Raw genomic sequence first — 25,955 nt, 5'->3', positions numbered from 1 at the left:
AGCCTGTAAATAAAAGTACATGGAGAGAGAACTAGCTACCAGTAGCTACCATACATAATTCTCTGCATCCATTTCTGCGGCAGCAGTCATTAATGTTTCTTCGTCATTTTACGTAATCATCATCCTTTGATGAAAAGCATTCTGTTGAGGGAAACTGCTACTACAAGTTGAAATAGGCACCAATTGATATTTAAACTTTGTATCATGTCGAATATGATTAAAACCATGGTGACGTCGAGGCAACAATCACAAGCGTAGCCTATAGAGGGTTTTCACCAACGCGTCATCAGACCGGAAGTCGCTATCTTGGAGGCACTCCGCATCACAGCAAAGCACTGGCACTGAAGTATATCCCGAACGTCGTCAAGGAAAATTGTGAATTATTGCCGTGTTTCAGGTTGTACAAATAGGACAGATCGTGAAAAACATTTGGTATATTATCGACTTCCAAAAGTTATTAAAAACCAGGGAAAGGAATGCCAGAGATTGTCAGAGGAAAGTAGGCGCTTGTGGTTGGCAAAGCTCATCCAAGATCTACGAGGGAAAAATCTGGACAACATACGGATTTGTTCCGCACATTTCTTGTCAGGTATTGTGAAATGTTTATTTCATCGGCTCAAAACACATTTTCTATTGTAATGATAATATTTTTAATAGTAAAAACAATTACTGCTTTTATTGTTTTTACTGTACGCTTTTTTTACTGTAAAGCTGACATTGACATAATATAATTCATATCAAACTACTGCATGTGTAGGGGTTCGGCGAGAAAACCAGGTAGTTAACAATATCGGGATATCCAACTGAAGGCAGAATCACCGGATCGTCACGGACCCAAGTAGAGGTAGCTAACTGGTAGGGATCTGCACCGCCAATAAATCCTAATTTCTCAAAATATCGACCCTTTTCTTGTGGTCCAAGTCCTTCCCTATATGCCTTTGGATCGTTTTGATGACCATTTCGGTCGTTTACACATGGCTACAGTTGTATCAAAGGGTATAGAATATACGTTCTTTGATTGTACTCCGTTCAGTTGTTTACACCGAGTGCCTCCAATATGGCCGCGCATCCGGGTTACCACCCAGAACGTGACGTCGGTGAAAACCCTCTATAAGCAAAATATGCATTACCTGTTCGTAGTATGTTTTTATATGTAATATAACATTGAACATGCTATTTTATTAAGTCCACCACTTTTTCTCCTGTAATATTAACGGACAGTGGGGTGAAATGTTCAATGTATGGACTGGCTATTGCATTCAAATAGTAGTTAAATGCATTGACTCGGCAGCAATTGTCTCCCATGCCAATTGTAGCTATAGGCTACGCTGCTACAGTCCTGTTGTTTTTTTCCGGAATATGTGCTCAGATTGACCATGAGCACAAAATGAAACTTATATCTAAAGTGTGCTGAAGTATGACAACGTTTTTTGTCGTCGGTTGCCATGGTGAATCCTAGTATCGGAGCTCCATAGATGTTGGCTTTTGGTAGTATTCATGCACGCGCTAAACTCAGAGTTGCCGTACTCCGAGTTGAGTTAACAAATTCATATCAGCTTTTCTGGAACCGAATTTTCGGAGTCTCCCATGTAAGAGTAACTCAACTCAGAGTTCAGGGTTAATCTCAGAGTTTGTTAAACCCGCTACCTGGAATACCCCCCAGATGGTGGGTTTAGTGACCCCATCTCAGATGAGGCAAACTCTGGGTTTTCCGTTCCTGAAAGAGAGGTAATGCAAACTGTGGGTCAGTGTCCATGGTAACTGAATCTTGAACCTAACTTGCTCGCTGGCAGGTTTTCCTTAACTAGCACAGAGTACCCTTCGTCGACTAAAGGCACTTTTCGCCACCAAAATGTTGTAACCTCCTAAACTGTGCAACGGAATGTAAATCCCAATACAAGCAACTCAATCGAGACCAACACAAACATTTTTACACAGCCGTTGTCTATGTAGTCCAAATATTGACTGAGCCTTAAGGCCATTGCACACTGAGTCTGAGATTTTCGTATGCGTTTTTTTCGTATTCGTCAGCCTAAAATTTGTCACGCACAGACACCTTGCACACTGAGTCCGATGCGTATTTCTTAAACGTTTGCGAAAAAAATATGAAACAATACTAAATGGATTCGTCAAGCAGGGATGGTTTTGTTGCCCTCTCTCTTATTGATGTTTTTTCATTTTCGGAACAGTTAAGGTCTGCTTTATCATGTGGCCAAATATCTTAAATTAACTCGTCAGTTTTTCAGAGAAAATAGGTTGTTGTCTTCACCGTAACTTCCAAAAGCCTGCTTTGGCTTTAGAAAGCCAATGCAGAATGCCGTAACATCAGTTACGGTTCTTTGCCTTTGCTTTGCGGCATTCAAAAACGTTCAAATGGAGTTACGGTTTCACTTTAACTAATACGTAACCTAGCAACAGCAAACACATCTAGCATTAGCCTAGCTTACTCGCTGGCGTTCAACACAAAACATCCCAAAGATGAGTTGTTTATAAGTATCCTTCCCTGTCAGTTAAATCAAAAACACTCATGTCTTGTGAGTCTTCTGACAGGTAACCACGTGTATGTTACATTGGCTTATAATATACAGTTTATATCGTGATAAGCAACTAGTGTCACTGTGTCCAATCCCGACCGCTGTAAACTACTATTGTCCAAACCCGAATGGGGTTTGGACAACACCCAGATTCCAGTCTTTTTGCCACCATTTTCTTTTGCAATCGCTAGCAAAGTGTAAGTAGTATTATTTTAGGCATACCAAACAATCAACGTGTCAAATTTCATGAACATATATGGACGTTTACATGTCTAAATAATTTAGGAAAGTTACATTGATGAGAGAAAGCCGAAAGACCACTCGGGCGACGCTCGGGCGACGCTCGGGCGATGCTCGGGCGACGCTCGGGCAACGCTCGGGCAACGCTCTTTACTCTGAAAAGTGTTTCTGTATTGTCATCGTTCTGCTACTATGTGTCAGCATACAAGTGTATTTTTTTGAACGCTAGCTTAACATTACTTTGTATAGCCAATGCCAAAATACACCATCATGTGTGAGGTGATCTGTAGTCGAGGGGAGGAAGGGAGGGGGGCAAGGGACTGACATGAGAAGAGTTCAACAAAACATCCAGCAGGTCAAATTGAGATTTTAATCGCATAGTTTGGAGATGTTGAAGCGTGATATCTTATTGTGGAAGACATAACTACGTCCTCGGATATATTGACAGCATTGATGGTCAGTTTGGTGACCCTGGGTCAAGTTAATATCCCCGGAAAAACAGCAGCGGCGAGTGTTTACTACGAGGATAAGTGTGGTCGGGTTTGGACAAGGGTAGCGCATGGCTAATTTACCGGCACCAGCTTATTTTTACTGGCTCTAGTAAAGGATAAGCTAACTCTAATTTATTTTACAATATTTAGGTAAGAAGTTAAAGCTTAACAAGAAATTAGTAAATCAGATTTTTATCAAATACATTTTTATCAATATTTGAAGTGGCATTTTATCTGAATGTTAGCTAAAAAACCGTCGGGATTGGACACAGTGACGCTAAGTGAGCGTAGAAACGGAAGTTACTGTATTTTGCCTTGGCATGACCACTTACTATACACTATAGTATACTACCGTAACTTCAAAATAGGGGTCAAAAGTGCAGTTTAAGATCGACATTTTCAAAAATGGCCAATTTACATAATGTGTAATCACTAAAAACATCAAACTGATAGATTTCCAGTGTCCTACCTAAAATACATTTGGCAGGACAACTACTTTGAAAGCGCAAAAACTTTTGAAGTCGTTTTTCTCCGTTCTACACTTCGGCGAGTTACGGTCTTTTGCTTTTTTAGGGCAGAATAGTGATAAATATATATATATGAGATAACAATGGTTGTGCCCTTGCCGAAGGCAAACACACCCAACTAGAGAGGGTACAATTTCTGGGGAAATTGCAGGGTGTGCTTGCTTGCGTCGGTTGCAGAGGGGTCAGTATTTTTATGACATTTTTACAACTGGTATTTCTGTATATTTTATATAAAAAATGCATAGCTTACTTATTATTTATAAAGATTACATAGATTTAAAAGCATAATTTTTTCTGCTAATTTACAACTCAAAATACTAAGAGTGAAGTAGACTAAAATGAAATAGTTGTCTTCTCATTTCCCCTGCAAGAGGTAATGGTGATCAGCAGCCTGATAGTTGAATCAAGACGAATACATTTGGCAAACGGGTGTAAAAATTGACCTAATCTCTATGACTTATACGTAATTTTAAGTTTTTCCCTTCTCGTGATATTTTCAAGCATTTAGCCTACTCATATTGCATTCATTCATTAATAAAGAACCCCATTTGAAGCTTATTTTAACAACGTTACCAGCAGTAGCTATCTCAGATGGAATCGCGATTCAAATAGTACCATCTGCTAACTGAAAATATGCCCCCAAAAACGTAAATAAGCTTGACATTTATTTAGGTCCGTGGAGAAGCGAACTTCTGATAGGGTGGACCAACTGCTTGTCTTTACGTGATTCGTCAAGATCTGAGTTAAGTCACGTAGTGATAAGGTCATTGCCAATCTCTCTGACGCTGAGGCTTTCTCTGTTAGTGGTAGAGTACCGAGCCGGCTACATGTGAGAAGTAGCGGTACGTGGTCAAAAGTGCCGGGTACGCTTAAGCTTTTTTCTTGAATAAAAGACTTGAACTTGAACTAAGAGTCAAATGTAGAAGTGCCGAGAGTACCGGCCCACTTTGAGCACTGCCTATGACAAAATAATTATGAAAACATATTTGCCAACTCAATTTTCATCCCCCGCGCGCGACCCAAACACTGGTCTACTACACACTGCCAGTGGGCGAGCTGAGTCTGACTCTGAGGCGTCAAAACAAGACGCGGTTTCACTCAAATTCCAAGTTTTACACAAATCACAAAAATATGCTGACCCACTGGCTGTCTTCGCAATCGCCATATCTTTAAAACACTGCTCTCCCTTTTGATGTAGAATCGACCCTGGTACGAAATTAAGAAAATACTCATCAGACGCAGATCGACAACATCTGCCGCAATTGTCAATGGAGGCTGACGAGGGTCTCACGTAGCAAACAAATCAAAGTTTTTACAGCAACCTACATTAAAATCTCACCACCTGGCTGTCTTCACAATAGTCATATCGTCATAACAATTCCCTCATTCAGTTTTTTAGTGTAAAATTGACCGAACTATAAAAGTACGAAAATACTACTATGACGCTTTCTAGCATTGCTGCCGCCTAACGGTGCGTGTCCACTACAACAGAGTGGAGCGGTGTGGAGCGTCGGAGGAGCTCCATTCCGCAGTAGTGGACACGCACCGTAAGACTAGGCGGTCTCACAGGCGACCCACTCTCACTCAAATTACAAAGACTTTCACAACCTAAATCAAAAATCCCTCCTGTCCTACACTTGCACATATTACACACTCACCCAGTGTATATGTTGCAGGGGTCCAGAGTACAGATGTAGGCTGGTACCAGTCACTCACAGCGCCACTCAGTGATGACCAGAAGAAACAGCTGCAGGAGATCTACAGCCTGTCCCAGCAGAGGAGAAGCACGGCCACCAAGGGCCAATGGTGAGACACTTCACTGGGCCACGGATCAATGGGAAGAGAGGAGTCTAGAGAGCCAATAAAAGACAGGAGACTGACATCATGCTCTTTGTTGCTTCAGAGTGGTGAGGAGCATGGCTGGAGGCTGGAGGTCTGATGGAGCAGCAGAACTGGTCTGACCTCATCCCGGAAAGTATAAATAACTGCTTCAGAACAGCCTGAACTAGACTTTACTGATTCCATCAAGAATGGATGCTCATCAGAACCAGACTGGTGAAAGACTTACCAGAGACTGGACTGCTCCACTACATTACCAGACCAGGACATCACACGCTTCAAAACCTTGACCACAGCTGGACTATTCCACCCCAGACAGGACTGTGTGTGTTAGCTGCGCAAGTGTGTGTACTCTTAAAAATAACTCTTTCACTGACCAGCAATTTATTCTAGTTATACTTTGCAGTATTTTGGTCTGTGATTTTGTAATTGTGTGTGTACAGTAAATGACAGGGTGAGTGTATGTGACAGAGTGTTTGTATGTGTGATATTGTAAACACAATCTTTATGTCTTTGTAGCCTGACTTTCTATCATTGTTACAGTAGTGAGGAAGATATGTTGGCAACAATCAGAGATATTTACACTGTCAGCCTGCCGACTGCACTGCTGAGAGGATGGATGGATAGATGGATTCTGGGTTTGGAGGTCAAAGGTCACTATCTGTTGACCCCAGTGTGTGAAAGATCACCGGTTAGGATCATTAGAGAACAGAGCCTTCTCTTTTTGTTTGTCTTTGTTTTGTAACAGTTTCTGAATTAACTGAAGACATTTCATAAAAATCATCTAACATCTAGCAAAGGTGTGTTTAGCTGTTTGCTGTTGTTACTTCTTCTCTCCCTGCAGCCCCTCCACACCTTTTTCAAAACAGATAATTGATCTGTCACATTTAAGATAGGAAAAACATCATGCTGAGCTCGACTTTTGAATCAAAGACCACAGCCGTTTATACAGTATGTTTGTCTTTTTTTGTCTTTTGTTACTTCCTCTATAGATTCATATCACATTTACTAAGAGATCAAGAGCACGCTAGCCTGGCTCTGCCCTCCTACGTACTTCCGCTCAATTTGGATTTTGCTTCTGTACTAGGTCTGGGAGCTCGGCTTTGAAGTCGGTTTCCAGAAACACATTTTTTGTAAGTCCAATCAACAAACAGGGAGTGGCTGAGAACGATGACGTTAATGTCATGCACTAGTTTGAGTAGTTCAGTAATGGCGGCGGAGAAAGATGCGAGCGAAACTATTCTGCGGTTGTGGCAACGCTGCCGAATATCCATGGGTTAAAGCCGGAGCAAGAACATTCCTTGCTGAGTTTTGTTGGTGGCCATGATGTTGTGGCCCTCCTCCCCACGGGGTTCGGGAAAAGTTTGATTTTCCAGCTACGGCAGCTAGCTCGTTACAGTAGTGGTGAAGGAGTTGGCTAAGGCGAACGCTTGGGATTGGTTGGATCCAATAGTTTTAAACTTCAACAGAGGACCCGCCTTCAAGGAAGTTAACGTTTGTCAATGGAGAGATCCCAGACCCTCTGTACAAATGAAATGTACGAGGGTCTGGTTAGGACCAGGCTAAGAGCACGCATGCAATGTGTGTAATTTATGTGTTTGATGAGTTTTTTTTGAAGGTCTTTTTATAGATTGAGGCATAAATTGGACCCATATCCACCAACGGTATGACATAAATTATGGTCTGATTTCTTGTCATTCAGATAAGAGGAGCGATCATTTACTTCAGAATGACAACAAATCGTGTCAGTTGTGTCTTAGCAAGACTTGCTTCAAGGTAAGAGTCCCTTTATACACAACAAGAGAGGTCTGCAGTGTCTTTTCACTGTTCTGCTGAGCGGGATTTAAAAGCCAGCCACAAGGATAGATACTTTGTGGTCTGTACAGTCTCTTTACTATTGCTGCTGAGTGGTTTTACAAGCCAACTGCATCTCTACTAGTTTGTTACCTTCGCTGCATAACTATCTTTACAAGCTTGCTGTTAAATGTTTCTCGTGTACTGTATGCTGTTTGTGTGTTATGGTGTTTCCGGCAATATAGGCCCATTTAGGCAGGTAAGTTAGGCCTTTCGTTGGTCCAACATTTTCCAGTAGCTTCCTTTTAAATGCTTTGTTTGTTTTATTTGTTTTATTTATTCATTTTTTGTATAACGTGTCGTGTTTCTTATGATGTAGAAATAATGAACTGTGTTCTTTGCAATATGTTGGCACTCCACATTCTCCAGGATCGATCGTTTCATTTCAGAAGGGTAAGCAAAGAATATTTACAGTTCTCCTATACTGGCCCGGTGATCTGGTTTTTTGCTTCCCTCTGGAAAGTTAGGGTCAAACATAAGTTCCCACTTCTCCCCCCCCCCCCCCTCCACTTTTCCCCTCTGTGAAGCGCTTTGTGTTGCCTCCTGGCATGAAATGTAAGCTGAGCTGAGCACCCCTCCACACACCAAGGACGAGTCTGAGATCAGTGTCCACAGTGGTCGCGAGTGTGGGGGCAGCTGTGTCTCAGCTGGGACTCTCAATAAAGAGATGGATAAGCTGTCTGAGTTTAACCTGAAGAAGATTAAATAGTATGCAGTGGATGTGACTGGACCCTGTGCTGTAGCACATCCCAATCACATCATGTCTGAGGATTGGAATAAAGTGAGGGATGAAGACATAAAGCAGGATCAGCCAACCCAAAGACCCAGAGACAACCCAGAGACAGATTTGATCATTCTGACTGTGTCCTGGGAAAGCAGGGTTTCTCCTCAGGGATTTGCTCCTCTATTATGAGGTGCGGGTTGAGGGGAAGACTTGGTGGGATATGGGAGTGGTCAGAGAGTCTATCAACAGGAAGAGGAAGATCACATTGAGTCTGGATAGTGGTCCTGGTGCAGGTAAGTATATAGCTACTGGCCCCTCTGTCCTTTCCCTGAGACAGAAGCCCCAGAAGGTGGGGGGTGTTTGTGGACTATGAGAAAGGTCAGGTCTTTTTTTATGATGTGGAGGCTAGGTCTAAAATCTACTCTTTCACTGACTGCACATTTACTGAGAAACTGTACCTATTCTTTGGTCCTAGTCCGAATTATGGAGGTAAATGCGCTGCCCCACAGATCATAACTCCTATAAACTGTACTCCCTGTACACCACCTCACTTGGACCAATCATCACCTCCCACGGCTTCTGCTACCACTGCTAAGCTGACGACACGCAGCTGTACCTGTCGTTCCCTGACTGATCCAGGGAACTCAGCTAGGACATCTCCGCCTGGATGACCAAGCACCACCTCCAGCTGAACCTCGCCAAAACAGAACTTCTCATCATCCCGGCCAAACCCTACATCACCCACAATCTCTCAATCACCCTGGGATCCGCAATGGTGACCCCCTCATCTTCTACCAGGACCCTCGGGGTGACCATGGATGACGAGCTCTCCCTCACAGCCCACATTGCTGCGGGCTCCCGGTCGTGTAGGTTCACCCTCTTCAACATCCGGAAGATCAGGAGATACCTGTTTGAGCACTCCACCCAGCTGCTAGTCCAAGCGCTTGTCCTCTCCAAGTTGGACTACTGCAACTCGCTGCTCACCGGTCTCCCAGCATGCGCAACCCGCCCTCTCCAGAGATTCAGACCTCAGCGGCCTTCCCGGTCTTCAACCTACCCAGACGGTCTTCAACCTACCCAGACTCTCTCATGTCACCTCATCTCCCTTCACTGGCTACCCATCACGGCCCGTATCAGATTCAAAACCCTGGTACTGACCTTCCGAGCGGTGAACGGGACTGCACCCGATTACATCAAGTCTCTCCTCCTGCCCTACACCCCCACCCGCCACCTACGGTCTTCTTCTGACAACCGTCTGGTGGTCCCTCCGCTCAAGACCGCCTGGTCCCAACACAAGCTCTTCTTCTGTCTGGCCCCCCAGTAGTGGAATCAACTTCCCACCTCCATCAGAGACAGTGACTGTCTCCCCTCCTTCAAGAAAAGGCTAACGACTCACTTGTTCCGGGAATACAACAACACCTAGGAATGATTTGCTAGATCTGATGTTAGTTTCCTCTAGGATCAGAATGACTCCTACTACTTAAAGTAGTAGGAGTCATTCTGGAGATACTTGAGATACTTAAAGACCTGTTGCTCTTGTCGGATAACTGTAACTGATTTAAACTCTTGCTTGCTTTTCTACAGGTACTGTTGTGGAAAAAAACACCATACTGTTGTAATTATGAAGATGGTTAATGATTATGGATTCAATGAAACTTGTAATCACCTTTGGTATATGCTATATTATTGGAAACCATATTATTACAAGTTATATTAGTGGAAACCAGATGCAAAGCTGTTTGCTGATTATTGTTATCCCTAAACAATGGTGATTCAATGAAACTTGTAATCACCTTTGGTATATGCTATATTATTGGAAACCATATTATTACAAGTTATATTAGTGGAACCAGATGCAAAGCTGTTTGTTGATTATTGTTATCCCTAAACAATGGTAGGAGACATGGAGCCCAAAATATAAGGTTTAAATAATTAAAGGATGAGTGGGGGAGAGGAGCATGTGTATGCTTTCATAAAGAACCAGGATGCATAGCTGTAACTTATGAGACATATTTGTGGCCTTACGCCCAGAAGTCTAATGCAGCTGGCTGTTCAAGGTCAGAAAGAGCCTAATTGGAAGAAATGTCTATGTAGGAAAGTACCTGTTTTGATTCCCCTGAGACAAGGGATCCGCTTTGTAAGACCTAATGTCTATGTAACCAACAAATATCGTACCATATTAACATACATTGGGGAGAAGACTACGTAAGTTAAATTGTCCGGAGAAAACTTCAATCTGATCACGCTCACGTTCTATTGGCAATCTTTGTTACCTGAGAACCAATAAAACACTTTGCATCAACCATGCTGAGTTCCAGTGCTGTTTTTAAATCTTGAGAATTGACTGAAGACGTACAGAATTTTTGTTTCATCAAATTGGCGAGCTAGCCAGGAGAAGTTTGAGAGATCCACCACGGGCCTGTGGGAGGAGAGCACCTCGGAACACGCCTGGGCCAAACAAATGTATTAGGTAATCAGAGTTTTTTAATATACATCTGCTTAAATTCTGTGTGTTTCCGAGGTGTGAGTCCACCCAGCAGGCCAGGTAAACTGGTGCAATCTCTTCTTCAAAAGAACCTATTTATTTTATTTAAAGTAATAAAACTATCAGAGCACTGAAACCCAGGTTTGATGCAAACATATTTTATGTCTGTATGTATTTTGTATGTCTTGTACTGCTATTGGTGTGGAAAGAATGAATGATTAATGTCTGTGCTTTCGTTTAGATTAGGTCACCTTGGTGTGTCATGTATTTGAATGTGTGAGACATATTTGATATAGTTGGTTTCCAGAGAAAGTTAAATCAAAGGAGGACATCTGATATCGGGTGTGTCGTGTATTTGAATGTGTGAGACACGTGATATAGTTGGTTTCCAGAGACAGTTAAATCAAAGGAAGACATCTAATATCGGGTGTGTCGTGTATTTGAATGTGTGAGACATGTGATATAGTTGGTTTCCAGAGACAGTTAAATCAAAAGCAGACATGGTATAGATGGACTCCTGAGACAGTTAAATCAAAGGCAGACATGGTATAGATGGTTTCCTGAGACAGTTGAATCGAAGGAAAGACAGGAGGTCCTCAGAGCAAGTTAAGCTCTATTATAAGCCGGCATATTCTCTTAGGGTAGGGAGTTGAAGTACTTTGTAAAATACTGTTGATAACAATTGCGCGCATCGCTGGAATAGCAATAGATAACATCATTGGCCAGAACTTAATGCTTGTGAATATGCTTATGTATCAAAATGAGTAGATATAAGACATATAAAGGACTGTATTTACTGTAAATAGAGAAAAACACACACAGCGAAGTCTGCACATGCACCAGGAACATTAAATGTGGTAGAGTGAAGAAAGACAAGAGGCTTCAAATTGTCTGCTCTGCTGGGCGATAGCCAGACCTGCGTATTGCTCCTGGATCTCCGCGCCTTCACCTAAACAGTGATAGACGTGGCCGGCAGAGACAAGCGCAGTCTGGTTGTCGTTTAGGCAGCGGGTGATAAAAAAAAAAAGAACAGCCTGTAAGGCTTGACAGAGAAATGAACCACTAATAACCTGGGCACTCCAACCAGGAATAAAGTGGGGTTGTTAGGGAAAGAAGCCTAAAAAATATATCAGCCCTAGACAGAAAAACACATAGTTATAGATATAGAAGAGTCTAACAGTTTTGTAAGCCGATGGCAAGCTCAACTCCAATGTTTCATGATTTTCTTGGATGCACGTTGGTGAACATATCCCTGAATCATTGATATTTTGTGGATGGTTAGAAACAGCTATAAGTGATTAGAGAAGTCTTGTAATTAATATAATCAGAAGCATCAGTGGATCATTTCTCATACTTTTTTCTCTCTCAATCTCAGACACACACACACACACGCACATCATCTCTCTCCCCCTCGAACACGTACACCCACATCCTGTCTGTCTTTTCTCTCCGTTTCAAATACCCCCACCCTGTCTGTCTTTCTCTCTTTCTTCCTCTTTCGCACACACACACACACGCTCATTCCCAGTTACACACACATACATCCACAAACACTTATAGACATTACTCAGTTAAATTAACGTCTCACCACACAACACATTCATTCTCATCACACACACACACTCACCTACACCCACTCATTACGCATCCACATCCTCGCTCTCTCTCCCCCTCAAACACAACTGTCTTTTGTCCCTTCTTTCCTCCCCATAATACCCCCACCCAGTCTTTCTCTCTCTCTCTCTCTTCCTCTCTCTACACACACACATACGTCCACAAACACTTATAGTCAAACACTCAGTTAAATTAACGTCTCATTCACTCTCATACACACACACACACACTCATTCCCAGTCACACACTTTCGCCCCCTCTCTCCGTGTCTCGCTATTCCTAGTTGTTTCTCGCTGAGTTGTGTTTGAGTTACCGAACGATAGACACAGGCTTTGCGGGGAGTAGCGCCACCTGCAAAAGATAAGGGAACGACTGCTTTCATAACTAGGAGCAAGGTTGTGTGTGTATGAAGCAGGAAGCGGCTCCATGGAAAGACAAGAAGAGAGGCACTAGAGATTGTGTGTAATACTGACGGCAATCAGAAGTATCAGGGGACTGTGATTATTGTAAAATACACACAGAACAGTATTAACAACAAGGTTATTGTTGACCACATTAAGGATCCCAAAGTTCCAGTTTTGAATACGGTGTGACATTTTATAAATTGGCATACTAGATAACAGTGATAAAATACTACTTCTTACTTATACTACTTTGATTAATGCAAACAGACACAGTAGTATTTTTTGACAAAAAAAACACACATATCTGAAAAAGCTGAGAATTGACAGAACGCTCAGATGATAAACTTAAAACTTTACTTAAAACTTACTTAAACTCCAAATAACAAATTCTGCCTTAGAAGATCATTTATCCCTGACGTGTCTTAGCAGTAACACAATTGGCTCAACTCTACAGGTCCGGCCCTGGTTGGAGCAGACCACAGTAGCCACTATCTTAGCGACTTCCGTTTAAAAGTACCAGTAGGGCACACAATAGTAGTACGGGACAGGCCAGCCACACATCCATTTCTCAGCATCACCGTTGTTCCCAGTGGGCTAAGTGAGGATAGGAAGGTAGGATTTTTCAACCAGACCTCCAAAACCAATAGACAAAGACAGGTGTAAGACCACAACCTAGCTCCAGGGAACTAGCTGAGACAGTAAATGAGCTATTTGGTAAAGATTAAGAAAGTTGGGGAAACGGACGACCAACTTCCCAGGTCCTTGGTCAGCAGAACACAACACATTTATACAGGGATCATTCACGGGAAAAACTGGGAAGGCTTTGGACAGCCAGGTGACGGCTCCAATGAAGGTAATAAAAAATAAAGATGACAACACAACGACAAAAAGTCAGGGGGACAAAAGCGCCTTGTGGCTTGGGCCAAATACGACAGGTCGTTTCACGCCGACACGAAGTGGCGCCGAGGACACCGCGTTTCCGTTGCTTCACATGGTGTCACTGGCCGGTTAGTTCAGTGGGTCAAAGCGTGGTGCTAATAACGCCAAGGTCACGGGTTCCATCCCCTTACGGGCCATTGAGAGCTTTTTGGACATCTTTTTCTGTCTTGCCCGCGTTTGTGGCAAGGCTTGGACATGCTACTGCAGCCTGTGAGCTTTGTGCCGAAATAGCTCAGTTGGGAGAGCGTTAGACTGAAGATCTAAAGGTCCCTGGTTCGATCCCGGGTTTCGGCAGAGCTTTGTTGTTTCCAAAGTACAGTCTACTCAAGGAAGTGGTTGACGGTGCATTTTCTCAAAGGTCACGCCAAAACACTGCTGACCACTGACTGGTCAGAGAAAGACGAGACACAGGACCTGCTGCATAAACTTGTCCCTTTTAAATATCGGAGCTGAACGCGCAGGGCTGTGCAGCAGTGGGCCGTGTTTTCCTTCCATCATTGGATAAAATGTCAACCCTTATAACACCCCTGTGTCCATTGAGGATTTGGAGACGTTCCTTTGTTTGCCGCCAAAAGGACAAGAGGAGAGTGGTTTGTGTCGCGATGAAGATGACGACCATGGATGGGGGTGCTGTCTGCGTTGGGAGACTGACTGCAGAACGTGCAGGGGGACAAAAGCGCCTTGTGGCTTGGGCCAAATACGACAGGTCGTTTCACGCCGACACGAAGTGGCGCCGAGGACACCGCGTTTCCGTTGCTTCACATGGTGTCATTGGCCGGTTAGTTCAGTGGGTAAAAGCGTGGTGCTAATAACGCCAAGGTCACGGGTTCCATCCCCTTACGGGCCATTGAGAGCTTTTTGGACATCTTTTTCTGTCTTGCCCGCGTTTGTGGCAATGCTTGGACATGCTACTGCAGCTGTGAGCTTTGTGCCGAAATAGCTCAGTTGGGAGAGCGTTAGACTGAAGATCTAAAGGTCCCTGGTTCGATCCCGGGTTTCGGCAGAGCTTTGTTGTTTCCAAAGTACAGTCTACTCAAGGAAGTGGTTGACGGTGCATTTTCTCAAAGGTCACGCCAAAACACTGCTGACCACTGACTGGTCAGAGAAAGACGAGACACAGGACCTGCTGCATAAACTTGTCCCTTTTAAATATCGGAGCTGAACGCGCAGGGCTGTGCAGCAGTGGGCCGTGTTTTCCTTCCATCATTGGATAAAATGTCAACCCTTATAACACCCCTGTGTCCATTGAGGATTTGGAGACGTTCCTTTGTTTGCCGCCAAAAGGACAAGAGGAGAGTGGTTTGTGTCGCGATGAAGATGACGACCATGGATGGGGGTGCTGTCTGCGTTGGGAGACTGACTGCAGAACGTGCAGGGGGACAAAAGCGCCTTGTGGCTTGGGCCAAATACGACAGGTCGTTTCACGCCGACACGAAGTGGCGCCGAGGACACCGCGTTTCCGTTGCTTCACATGGTGTCATTGGCCGGTTAGTTCAGTGGGTAAAAGCGTGGTGCTAATAACGCCAAGGTCACGGGTTCCATCCCCTTACGGGCCATTGAGAGCTTTTTGGACATCTTTTTCTGTCTTGCCCGCGTTTGTGGCAAGGCTTGGACATGCTACTGCAGCTTGTGAGCTTTGTGCCGAAATAGCTCAGTTGGGAGAGCGTTAGACTGAAGATCTAAAGGTCCCTGGTTCGATCCCGGGTTTCGGCAAAGCTTTGTTGTTTCCAAAGTACAGTCTACTCAAGGAAGTGGTTGACGGTGCATTTTCTCAAAGGTCACGCCAAAACACTGCTGACCACTGACTGGTCAGAGAAAGACGAGACACAGGACCTGCTGCATAAACTTGTCCCTTTTAAATATCGGAGCTGAACGCGCAGGGCTGTGCAGCAGTGGGCCGTGTTTTCCTTCCATCATTGGATAAAATGTCAACCCTTATAACACCCCTGTGTCCATTGAGGATTTGGAGACGTTCCTTTGTTTGCCGCCAAAAGGACAAGAGGAGAGTGGTTTGTGTCGCGATGAAGATGACGACCATGGATGGGGGTGCTGTCTGCGTTGGGAGACTGACTGCAGAACGTGCAGGGGGACAAAAGCGCCTTGTGGCTTGGGCCAAATACGACAGGTCGTTTCACGCCGACACGAAGTGGCGCCGAGGACACCGCGTTTCCGTTGCTTCACATGGTGTCATTGGCCGGTTAGTTCAGTGGGTAAAAGCGTGGTGCTAATAACGCCAAGGTCACGGGTTCCATCCCCTTACGGGCCATTGAGAGCTTTTTGGACATCTTTTTCTGTCTTGCCCGCGTTTGTGGCAAGGCTTGGACATGCTACTGCAGCTGTGAGCTTTGTGCCGAAATAGCTCAGTTGGGAGAGCGTTAGACTGAAGATCTAAAGGTCCCTGGTTCGATCCCGGGTTTCGGCAAAGCTTTGTTGTTTCCAAAGTACAGTCTACTCAAGGAAGTGGTTGACGGTGCATTTTCTCAAAGGTCACGCCAAAACACTGCTGACCACTGACTGGTCAGAGAAAGACGAGACACAGGACCTGCTGCATAAACTTGTCCCTTTTAAATATCGGAGCTGAACGCGCAGGGCTGTGCAGCAGTGGGCCGTGTTTTCCTTCCATCATTGGATAAAATGTCAACCCTTATAACACCCCTGTGTCCATTGAGGATTTGGAGACGTTCCTTTGTTTGCCGCCAAAAGGACAAGAGGAGAGTGGTTTGTGTCGCGATGAAGATGACGACCATGGATGGGGGTGCTGTCTGCGTTGGGAGACTGACTGCAGAACGTGCAGGGGGACAAAAGCGCCTTGTGGCTTGGGCCAAATACGACAGGTCGTTTCACGCCGACACGAAGTGGCGCCGAGGACACCGCGTTTCCGTTGCTTCACATGGTGTCATTGGCCGGTTAGTTCAGTGGGTAAAAGCGTGGTGCTAATAACGCCAAGGTCACGGGTTCCATCCCCTTACGGGCCATTGAGAGCTTTTTGGACATCTTTTTCTGTCTTGCCCGCGTTTGTGGCAAGGCTTGGACATGCTACTGCAGCTGTGAGCTTTGTGCCGAAATAGCTCAGTTGGGAGAGCGTTAGACTGAAGATCTAAAGGTCCCTGGTTCGATCCCGGGTTTCGGCAAAGCTTTGTTGTTTCCAAAGTACAGTCTACTCAAGGAAGTGGTTGACGGTGCATTTTCTCAAAGGTCACGCCAAAACACTGCTGACCACTGACTGGTCAGAGAAAGACGAGACACAGGACCTGCTGCATAAACTTGTCCCTTTTAAATATCGGAGCTGATAGCGCAGGGCTGTGCAGCAGTGGGCCGTGTTTTCCTTCCATCATTGGATAAAATGTCAACCCTTATAACACCCCTGTGTCCATTGAGGATTTGGAGACGTTCCTTTGTTTGCCGCCAAAAGGACAAGAGGAGAGTGGTTTGTGTCGCGATGAAGATGACGACCATGGATGGGGGTGCTGTCTGCGTTGGGAGACTGACTGCAGAACGTGCAGGGGGACAAAAGCGCCTTGTGGCTTGGGCCAAATACGACAGGTCGTTTCACGCCGACACGAAGTGGCGCCGAGGACACCGCGTTTCCGTTGCTTCACATGGTGTCATTGGCCGGTTAGTTCAGTGGGTAAAAGCGTGGTGCTAATAACGCCAAGGTCACGGGTTCCATCCCCTTACGGGCCATTGAGAGCTTTTTGGACATCTTTTTCTGTCTTGCCCGCGTTTGTGGCAAGGCTTGGACATGCTACTGCAGCTTGTGAGCTTTGTGCCGAAATAGCTCAGTTGGGAGAGCGTTAGACTGAAGATCTAAAGGTCCCTGGTTCGATCCCGGGTTTCGGCAAAGCTTTGTTGTTTCCAAAGTACAGTCTACTCAAGGAAGTGGTTGACGGTGCATTTTCTCAAAGGTCACGCCAAAACACTGCTGACCACTGACTGGTCAGAGAAAGACGAGACACAGGACCTGCTGCATAAACTTGTCCCTTTTAAATATCGGAGCTGATAGCGCAGGGCTGTGCAGCAGTGGGCCGTGTTTTCCTTCCATCATTGGATAAAATGTCAACCCTTATAACACCCCTGTGTCCATTGAGGATTTGGAGACGTTCCTTTGTTTGCCGCCAAAAGGACAAGAGGAGAGTGGTTTGTGTCGCGATGAAGATGACGACCATGGATGGGGGTGCTGTCTGCGTTGGGAGACTGACTGCAGAACGTGCAGGGGGACAAAAGCGCCTTGTGGCTTGGGCCAAATACGACAGGTCGTTTCACGCCGACACGAAGTGGCGCCGAGGACACCGCGTTTCCGTTGCTTCACATGGTGTCATTGGCCGGTTAGTTCAGTGGGTAAAAGCGTGGTGCTAATAACGCCAAGGTCACGGGTTCCATCCCCTTACGGGCCATTGAGAGCTTTTTGGACATCTTTTTCTGTCTTGCCCGCGTTTGTGGCAAGGCTTGGACATGCTACTGCAGCTTGTGAGCTTTGTGCCGAAATAGCTCAGTTGGGAGAGCGTTAGACTGAAGATCTAAAGGTCCCTGGTTCGATCCCGGGTTTCGGCAAAGCTTTGTTGTTTCCAAAGTACAGTCTACTCAAGGAAGTGGTTGACGGTGCATTTTCTCAAAGGTCACGCCAAAACACTGCTGACCACTGACTGGTCAGAGAAAGACGAGACACAGGACCTGCTGCATAAACTTGTCCCTTTTAAATATCGGAGCTGATAGCGCAGGGCTGTGCAGCAGTGGGCCGTGTTTTCCTTCCATCATTGGATAAAATGTCAACCCTTATAACACCCCTGTGTCCATTGAGGATTTGGAGACGTTCCTTTGTTTGCCGCCAAAAGGACAAGAGGAGAGTGGTTTGTGTCGCGATGAAGATGACGACCATGGATGGGGGTGCTGTCTGCGTTGGGAGACTGACTGCAGAACGTGCAGGGGGACAAAAGCGCCTTGTGGCTTGGGCCAAATACGACAGGTCGTTTCACGCCGACACGAAGTGGCGCCGAGGACACCGCGTTTCCGTTGCTTCACATGGTGTCATTGGCCGGTTAGTTCAGTGGGTAAAAGCGTGGTGCTAATAACGCCAAGGTCACGGGTTCCATCCCCTTACGGGCCATTGAGAGCTTTTTGGACATCTTTTTCTGTCTTGCCCGCGTTTGTGGCAAGGCTTGGACATGCTACTGCAGCTGTGAGCTTTGTGCCGAAATAGCTCAGTTGGGAGAGCGTTAGACTGAAGATCTAAAGGTCCCTGGTTCGATCCCGGGTTTCGGCAAAGCTTTGTTGTTTCCAAAGTACAGTCTACTCAAGGAAGTGGTTGACGGTGCATTTTCTCAAAGGTCACGCCAAAACACTGCTGACCACTGACTGGTCAGAGAAAGACGAGACACAGGACCTGCTGCATAAACTTGTCCCTTTTAAATATCGGAGCTGATAGCGCAGGGCTGTGCAGCAGTGGGCCGTGTTTTCCTTCCATCATTGGATAAAATGTCAACCCTTATAACACCCCTGTGTCCATTGAGGATTTGGAGACGTTCCTTTGTTTGCCGCCAAAAGGACAAGAGGAGAGTGGTTTGTGTCGCGATGAAGATGACGACCATGGATGGGGGTGCTGTCTGCGTTGGGAGACTGACTGCAGAACGTGCAGGGGGACAAAAGCGCCTTGTGGCTTGGGCCAAATACGACAGGTCGTTTCACGCCGACACGAAGTGGCGCCGAGGACACCGCGTTTCCGTTGCTTCACATGGTGTCATTGGCCGGTTAGTTCAGTGGGTAAAAGCGTGGTGCTAATAACGCCAAGGTCACGGGTTCCATCCCCTTACGGGCCATTGAGAGCTTTTTGGACATCTTTTTCTGTCTTGCCCGCGTTTGTGGCAAGGCTTGGACATGCTACTGCAGCTTGTGAGCTTTGTGCCGAAATAGCTCAGTTGGGAGAGCGTTAGACTGAAGATCTAAAGGTCCCTGGTTCGATCCCGGGTTTCGGCAAAGCTTTGTTGTTTCCAAAGTACAGTCTACTCAAGGAAGTGGTTGACGGTGCATTTTCTCAAAGGTCACGCCAAAACACTGCTGACCACTGACTGGTCAGAGAAAGACGAGACACAGGACCTGCTGCATAAACTTGTCCCTTTTAAATATCGGAGCTGATAGCGCAGGGCTGTGCAGCAGTGGGCCGTGTTTTCCTTCCATCATTGGATAAAATGTCAACCCTTATAACACCCCTGTGTCCATTGAGGATTTGGAGACGTTCCTTTGTTTGCCGCCAAAAGGACAAGAGGAGAGTGGTTTGTGTCGCGATGAAGATGACGACCATGGATGGGGGTGCTGTCTGCGTTGGGAGACTGACTGCAGAACGTGCAGGGGGACAAAAGCGCCTTGTGGCTTGGGCCAAATACGACAGGTCGTTTCACGCCGACACGAAGTGGCGCCGAGGACACCGCGTTTCCGTTGCTTCACATGGTGTCATTGGCCGGTTAGTTCAGTGGGTAAAAGCGTGGTGCTAATAACGCCAAGGTCACGGGTTCCATCCCCTTACGGGCCATTGAGAGCTTTTTGGACATCTTTTTCTGTCTTGCCCGCGTTTGTGGCAAGGCTTGGACATGCTACTGCAGCTTGTGAGCTTTGTGCCGAAATAGCTCAGTTGGGAGAGCGTTAGACTGAAGATCTAAAGGTCCCTGGTTCGATCCCGGGTTTCGGCAAAGCTTTGTTGTTTCCAAAGTACAGTCTACTCAAGGAAGTGGTTGACGGTGCATTTTCTCAAAGGTCACGCCAAAACACTGCTGACCACTGACTGGTCAGAGAAAGACGAGACACAGGACCTGCTGCATAAACTTGTCCCTTTTAAATATCGGAGCTGATAGCGCAGGGCTGTGCAGCAGTGGGCCGTGTTTTCCTTCCATCATTGGATAAAATGTCAACCCTTATAACACCCCTGTGTCCATTGAGGATTTGGAGACGTTCCTTTGTTTGCCGCCAAAAGGACAAGAGGAGAGTGGTTTGTGTCGCGATGAAGATGACGACCATGGATGGGGGTGCTGTCTGCGTTGGGAGACTGACTGCAGAACGTGCAGGGGGACAAAAGCGCCTTGTGGCTTGGGCCAAATACGACAGGTCGTTTCACGCCGACACGAAGTGGCGCCGAGGACACCGCGTTTCCGTTGCTTCACATGGTGTCATTGGCCGGTTAGTTCAGTGGGTAAAAGCGTGGTGCTAATAACGCCAAGGTCACGGGTTCCATCCCCTTACGGGCCATTGAGAGCTTTTTGGACATCTTTTTCTGTCTTGCCCGCGTTTGTGGCAAGGCTTGGACATGCTACTGCAGCTGTGAGCTTTGTGCCGAAATAGCTCAGTTGGGAGAGCGTTAGACTGAAGATCTAAAGGTCCCTGGTTCGATCCCGGGTTTCGGCAAAGCTTTGTTGTTTCCAAAGTACAGTCTACTCAAGGAAGTGGTTGACGGTGCATTTTCTCAAAGGTCACGCCAAAACACTGCTGACCACTGACTGGTCAGAGAAAGACGAGACACAGGACCTGCTGCATAAACTTGTCCCTTTTAAATATCGGAGCTGATAGCGCAGGGCTGTGCAGCAGTGGGCCGTGTTTTCCTTCCATCATTGGATAAAATGTCAACCCTTATAACACCCCTGTGTCCATTGAGGATTTGGAGACGTTCCTTTGTTTGCCGCCAAAAGGACAAGAGGAGAGTGGTTTGTGTCGCGATGAAGATGACGACCATGGATGGGGGTGCTGTCTGCGTTGGGAGACTGACTGCAGAACGTGCAGGGGGACAAAAGCGCCTTGTGGCTTGGGCCAAATACGACAGGTCGTTTCACGCCGACACGAAGTGGCGCCGAGGACACCGCGTTTCCGTTGCTTCACATGGTGTCATTGGCCGGTTAGTTCAGTGGGTAAAAGCGTGGTGCTAATAACGCCAAGGTCACGGGTTCCATCCCCTTACGGGCCATTGAGAGCTTTTTGGACATCTTTTTCTGTCTTGCCCGCGTTTGTGGCAAGGCTTGGACATGCTACTGCAGCTTGTGAGCTTTGTGCCGAAATAGCTCAGTTGGGAGAGCGTTAGACTGAAGATCTAAAGGTCCCTGGTTCGATCCCGGGTTTCGGCAAAGCTTTGTTGTTTCCAAAGTACAGTCTACTCAAGGAAGTGGTTGACGGTGCATTTTCTCAAAGGTCACGCCAAAACACTGCTGACCACTGACTGGTCAGAGAAAGACGAGACACAGGACCTGCTGCATAAACTTGTCCCTTTTAAATATCGGAGCTGATAGCGCAGGGCTGTGCAGCAGTGGGCCGTGTTTTCCTTCCATCATTGGATAAAATGTCAACCCTTATAACACCCCTGTGTCCATTGAGGATTTGGAGACGTTCCTTTGTTTGCCGCCAAAAGGACAAGAGGAGAGTGGTTTGTGTCGCGATGAAGATGACGACCATGGATGGGGGTGCTGTCTGCGTTGGGAGACTGACTGCAGAACGTGCAGGGGGACAAAAGCGCCTTGTGGCTTGGGCCAAATACGACAGGTCGTTTCACGCCGACACGAAGTGGCGCCGAGGACACCGCGTTTCCGTTGCTTCACATGGTGTCATTGGCCGGTTAGTTCAGTGGGTAAAAGCGTGGTGCTAATAACGCCAAGGTCACGGGTTCCATCCCCTTACGGGCCATTGAGAGCTTTTTGGACATCTTTTTCTGTCTTGCCCGCGTTTGTGGCAAGGCTTGGACATGCTACTGCAGCTTGTGAGCTTTGTGCCGAAATAGCTCAGTTGGGAGAGCGTTAGACTGAAGATCTAAAGGTCCCTGGTTCGATCCCGGGTTTCGGCAAAGCTTTGTTGTTTCCAAAGTACAGTCTACTCAAGGAAGTGGTTGACGGTGCATTTTCTCAAAGGTCACGCCAAAACACTGCTGACCACTGACTGGTCAGAGAAAGACGAGACACAGGACCTGCTGCATAAACTTGTCCCTTTTAAATATCGGAGCTGATAGCGCAGGGCTGTGCAGCAGTGGGCCGTGTTTTCCTTCCATCATTGGATAAAATGTCAACCCTTATAACACCCCTGTGTCCATTGAGGATTTGGAGACGTTCCTTTGTTTGCCGCCAAAAGGACAAGAGGAGAGTGGTTTGTGTCGCGATGAAGATGACGACCATGGATGGGGGTGCTGTCTGCGTTGGGAGACTGACTGCAGAACGTGCAGGGGGACAAAAGCGCCTTGTGGCTTGGGCCAAATACGACAGGTCGTTTCACGCCGACACGAAGTGGCGCCGAGGACACCGCGTTTCCGTTGCTTCACATGGTGTCATTGGCCGGTTAGTTCAGTGGGTAAAAGCGTGGTGCTAATAACGCCAAGGTCACGGGTTCCATCCCCTTACGGGCCATTGAGAGCTTTTTGGACATCTTTTTCTGTCTTGCCCGCGTTTGTGGCAAGGCTTGGACATGCTACTGCAGCTGTGAGCTTTGTGCCGAAATAGCTCAGTTGGGAGAGCGTTAGACTGAAGATCTAAAGGTCCCTGGTTCGATCCCGGGTTTCGGCAAAGCTTTGTTGTTTCCAAAGTACAGTCTACTCAAGGAAGTGGTTGACGGTGCATTTTCTCAAAGGTCACGCCAAAACACTGCTGACCACTGACTGGTCAGAGAAAGACGAGACACAGGACCTGCTGCATAAACTTGTCCCTTTTAAATATCGGAGCTGATAGCGCAGGGCTGTGCAGCAGTGGGCCGTGTTTTCCTTCCATCATTGGATAAAATGTCAACCCTTATAACACCCCTGTGTCCATTGAGGATTTGGAGACGTTCCTTTGTTTGCCGCCAAAAGGACAAGAGGAGAGTGGTTTGTGTCGCGATGAAGATGACGACCATGGATGGGGGTGCTGTCTGCGTTGGGAGACTGACTGCAGAACGTGCAGGGGGACAAAAGCGCCTTGTGGCTTGGGCCAAATACGACAGGTCGTTTCACGCCGACACGAAGTGGCGCCGAGGACACCGCGTTTCCGTTGCTTCACATGGTGTCATTGGCCGGTTAGTTCAGTGGGTAAAAGCGTGGTGCTAATAACGCCAAGGTCACGGGTTCCATCCCCTTACGGGCCATTGAGAGCTTTTTGGACATCTTTTTCTGTCTTGCCCGCGTTTGTGGCAAGGCTTGGACATGCTACTGCAGCTTGTGAGCTTTGTGCCGAAATAGCTCAGTTGGGAGAGCGTTAGACTGAAGATCTAAAGGTCCCTGGTTCGATCCCGGGTTTCGGCAAAGCTTTGTTGTTTCCAAAGTACAGTCTACTCAAGGAAGTGGTTGACGGTGCATTTTCTCAAAGGTCACGCCAAAACACTGCTGACCACTGACTGGTCAGAGAAAGACGAGACACAGGACCTGCTGCATAAACTTGTCCCTTTTAAATATCGGAGCTGATAGCGCAGGGCTGTGCAGCAGTGGGCCGTGTTTTCCTTCCATCATTGGATAAAATGTCAACCCTTATAACACCCCTGTGTCCATTGAGGATTTGGAGACGTTCCTTTGTTTGCCGCCAAAAGGACAAGAGGAGAGTGGTTTGTGTCGCGATGAAGATGACGACCATGGATGGGGGTGCTGTCTGCGTTGGGAGACTGACTGCAGAACGTGCAGGGGGACAAAAGCGCCTTGTGGCTTGGGCCAAATACGACAGGTCGTTTCACGCCGACACGAAGTGGCGCCGAGGACACCGCGTTTCCGTTGCTTCACATGGTGTCATTGGCCGGTTAGTTCAGTGGGTAAAAGCGTGGTGCTAATAACGCCAAGGTCACGGGTTCCATCCCCTTACGGGCCATTGAGAGCTTTTTGGACATCTTTTTCTGTCTTGCCCGCGTTTGTGGCAAGGCTTGGACATGCTACTGCAGCTGTGCGCTTTGTGCCGAAATAGCTCAGTTGGGAGAGCGTTAGACTGAAGATCTAAAGGTCCCTGGTTCGATCCCGGGTTTCGGCAAAGCTTTGTTGTTTCCAAAGTACAGTCTACTCAAGGAAGTGGTTGACGGTGCATTTTCTCAAAGGTCACGCCAAAACACTGCTGACCACTGACTGGTCAGAGAAAGACGAGACACAGGACCTGCTGCATAAACTTGTCCCTTTTAAATATCGGAGCTGATAGCGCAGGGCTGTGCAGCAGTGGGCCGTGTTTTCCTTCCATCATTGGATAAAATGTCAACCCTTATAACACCCCTGTGTCCATTGAGGATTTGGAGACGTTCCTTTGTTTGCCGCCAAAAGGACAAGAGGAGAGTGGTTTGTGTCGCGATGAAGATGACGACCATGGATGGGGGTGCTGTCTGCGTTGGGAGACTGACTGCAGAACGTGCAGGGGGACAAAAGCGCCTTGTGGCTTGGGCCAAATACGACAGGTCGTTTCACGCCGACACGAAGTGGCGCCGAGGACACCGCGTTTCCGTTGCTTCACATGGTGTCATTGGCCGGTTAGTTCAGTGGGTAAAAGCGTGGTGCTAATAACGCCAAGGTCACGGGTTCCATCCCCTTACGGGCCATTGAGAGCTTTTTGGACATCTTTTTCTGTCTTGCCCGCGTTTGTGGCAAGGCTTGGACATGCTACTGCAGCTTGTGAGCTTTGTGCCGAAATAGCTCAGTTGGGAGAGCGTTAGACTGAAGATCTAAAGGTCCCTGGTTCGATCCCGGGTTTCGGCAAAGCTTTGTTGTTTCCAAAGTACAGTCTACTCAAGGAAGTGGTTGACGGTGCATTTTCTCAAAGGTCACGCCAAAACACTGCTGACCACTGACTGGTCAGAGAAAGACGAGACACAGGACCTGCTGCATAAACTTGTCCCTTTTAAATATCGGAGCTGATAGCGCAGGGCTGTGCAGCAGTGGGCCGTGTTTTCCTTCCATCATTGGATAAAATGTCAACCCTTATAACACCCCTGTGTCCATTGAGGATTTGGAGACGTTCCTTTGTTTGCCGCCAAAAGGACAAGAGGAGAGTGGTTTGTGTCGCGATGAAGATGACGACCATGGATGGGGGTGCTGTCTGCGTTGGGAGACTGACTGCAGAACGTGCAGGGGGACAAAAGCGCCTTGTGGCTTGGGCCAAATACGACAGGTCGTTTCACGCCGACACGAAGTGGCGCCGAGGACACCGCGTTTCCGTTGCTTCACATGGTGTCATTGGCCGGTTAGTTCAGTGGGTAAAAGCGTGGTGCTAATAACGCCAAGGTCACGGGTTCCATCCCCTTACGGGCCATTGAGAGCTTTTTGGACATCTTTTTCTGTCTTGCCCGCGTTTGTGGCAAGGCTTGGACATGCTACTGCAGCTTGTGCGCTTGGTGCCGAAATAGCTCAGTTGGG

The 25,955-nt window shown here is 46.9% G+C and overlaps 1 protein-coding gene and 17 non-coding genes across 20 annotated transcripts in view; all 18 read left to right on the top strand.

The window, feature by feature from the left end:
* Positions 1–6,425, top strand: part of ipo8 (importin 8) — a 63,856-nt gene extending 57,431 nt beyond the window's left edge. For all 3 annotated transcript variants that reach the window (XM_047022616.1, XM_047022614.1, XM_047022615.1), the window contains exons 24-25: positions 5,469–5,598; positions 5,696–6,425. In XM_047022616.1, the coding sequence (XP_046878572.1) occupies positions 5,469–5,598; position 5,696 (131 nt within the window). In that variant the 3' untranslated portion in view covers positions 5,697–6,425. The remainder of the gene's footprint in view (positions 1–5,468; positions 5,599–5,695) is intronic.
* Positions 6,426–13,872: 7,447 nt separating this feature from the next.
* On the top strand, positions 13,873–13,945 carry trnaf-gaa. The gene has a single exon. It is a non-coding gene; the product is annotated as a tRNA-Phe (tRNA).
* Positions 13,946–14,581: 636 nt separating this feature from the next.
* trnaf-gaa lies at positions 14,582–14,654 on the top strand. The gene has a single exon. It is a non-coding gene; the product is annotated as a tRNA-Phe (tRNA).
* A 637-nt stretch (positions 14,655–15,291) lies between these two features.
* On the top strand, positions 15,292–15,364 carry trnaf-gaa. Its single transcript has one exon. It is a non-coding gene; the product is annotated as a tRNA-Phe (tRNA).
* A 636-nt stretch (positions 15,365–16,000) lies between these two features.
* On the top strand, positions 16,001–16,073 carry trnaf-gaa. The gene has a single exon. It is a non-coding gene; the product is annotated as a tRNA-Phe (tRNA).
* Positions 16,074–16,709: 636 nt separating this feature from the next.
* trnaf-gaa lies at positions 16,710–16,782 on the top strand. The gene has a single exon. It is a non-coding gene; the product is annotated as a tRNA-Phe (tRNA).
* A 637-nt stretch (positions 16,783–17,419) lies between these two features.
* trnaf-gaa lies at positions 17,420–17,492 on the top strand. Its single transcript has one exon. It is a non-coding gene; the product is annotated as a tRNA-Phe (tRNA).
* Positions 17,493–18,129: 637 nt separating this feature from the next.
* On the top strand, positions 18,130–18,202 carry trnaf-gaa. Its single transcript has one exon. It is a non-coding gene; the product is annotated as a tRNA-Phe (tRNA).
* Positions 18,203–18,838: 636 nt separating this feature from the next.
* Positions 18,839–18,911, top strand: trnaf-gaa. The gene has a single exon. It is a non-coding gene; the product is annotated as a tRNA-Phe (tRNA).
* A 637-nt stretch (positions 18,912–19,548) lies between these two features.
* Positions 19,549–19,621, top strand: trnaf-gaa. Its single transcript has one exon. It is a non-coding gene; the product is annotated as a tRNA-Phe (tRNA).
* A 637-nt stretch (positions 19,622–20,258) lies between these two features.
* Positions 20,259–20,331, top strand: trnaf-gaa. Its single transcript has one exon. It is a non-coding gene; the product is annotated as a tRNA-Phe (tRNA).
* Positions 20,332–20,967: 636 nt separating this feature from the next.
* trnaf-gaa lies at positions 20,968–21,040 on the top strand. The gene has a single exon. It is a non-coding gene; the product is annotated as a tRNA-Phe (tRNA).
* A 637-nt stretch (positions 21,041–21,677) lies between these two features.
* Positions 21,678–21,750, top strand: trnaf-gaa. Its single transcript has one exon. It is a non-coding gene; the product is annotated as a tRNA-Phe (tRNA).
* Positions 21,751–22,387: 637 nt separating this feature from the next.
* trnaf-gaa lies at positions 22,388–22,460 on the top strand. Its single transcript has one exon. It is a non-coding gene; the product is annotated as a tRNA-Phe (tRNA).
* A 636-nt stretch (positions 22,461–23,096) lies between these two features.
* trnaf-gaa lies at positions 23,097–23,169 on the top strand. The gene has a single exon. It is a non-coding gene; the product is annotated as a tRNA-Phe (tRNA).
* A 637-nt stretch (positions 23,170–23,806) lies between these two features.
* Positions 23,807–23,879, top strand: trnaf-gaa. The gene has a single exon. It is a non-coding gene; the product is annotated as a tRNA-Phe (tRNA).
* Positions 23,880–24,515: 636 nt separating this feature from the next.
* Positions 24,516–24,588, top strand: trnaf-gaa. The gene has a single exon. It is a non-coding gene; the product is annotated as a tRNA-Phe (tRNA).
* A 637-nt stretch (positions 24,589–25,225) lies between these two features.
* On the top strand, positions 25,226–25,298 carry trnaf-gaa. Its single transcript has one exon. It is a non-coding gene; the product is annotated as a tRNA-Phe (tRNA).
* The last annotated feature ends 657 nt before the right edge of the window (positions 25,299–25,955 follow it).

The sequence above is a fragment of the Hypomesus transpacificus genome, chromosome 7, assembly GCF_021917145.1.
Source record: "Hypomesus transpacificus isolate Combined female chromosome 7, fHypTra1, whole genome shotgun sequence".
NCBI lineage: Eukaryota > Metazoa > Chordata > Actinopteri > Osmeriformes > Osmeridae > Hypomesus > Hypomesus transpacificus.
The sequence above is the reverse complement of the archived record's forward strand: the minus strand, read 5'-3'. Positions and strand labels throughout refer to the sequence as shown.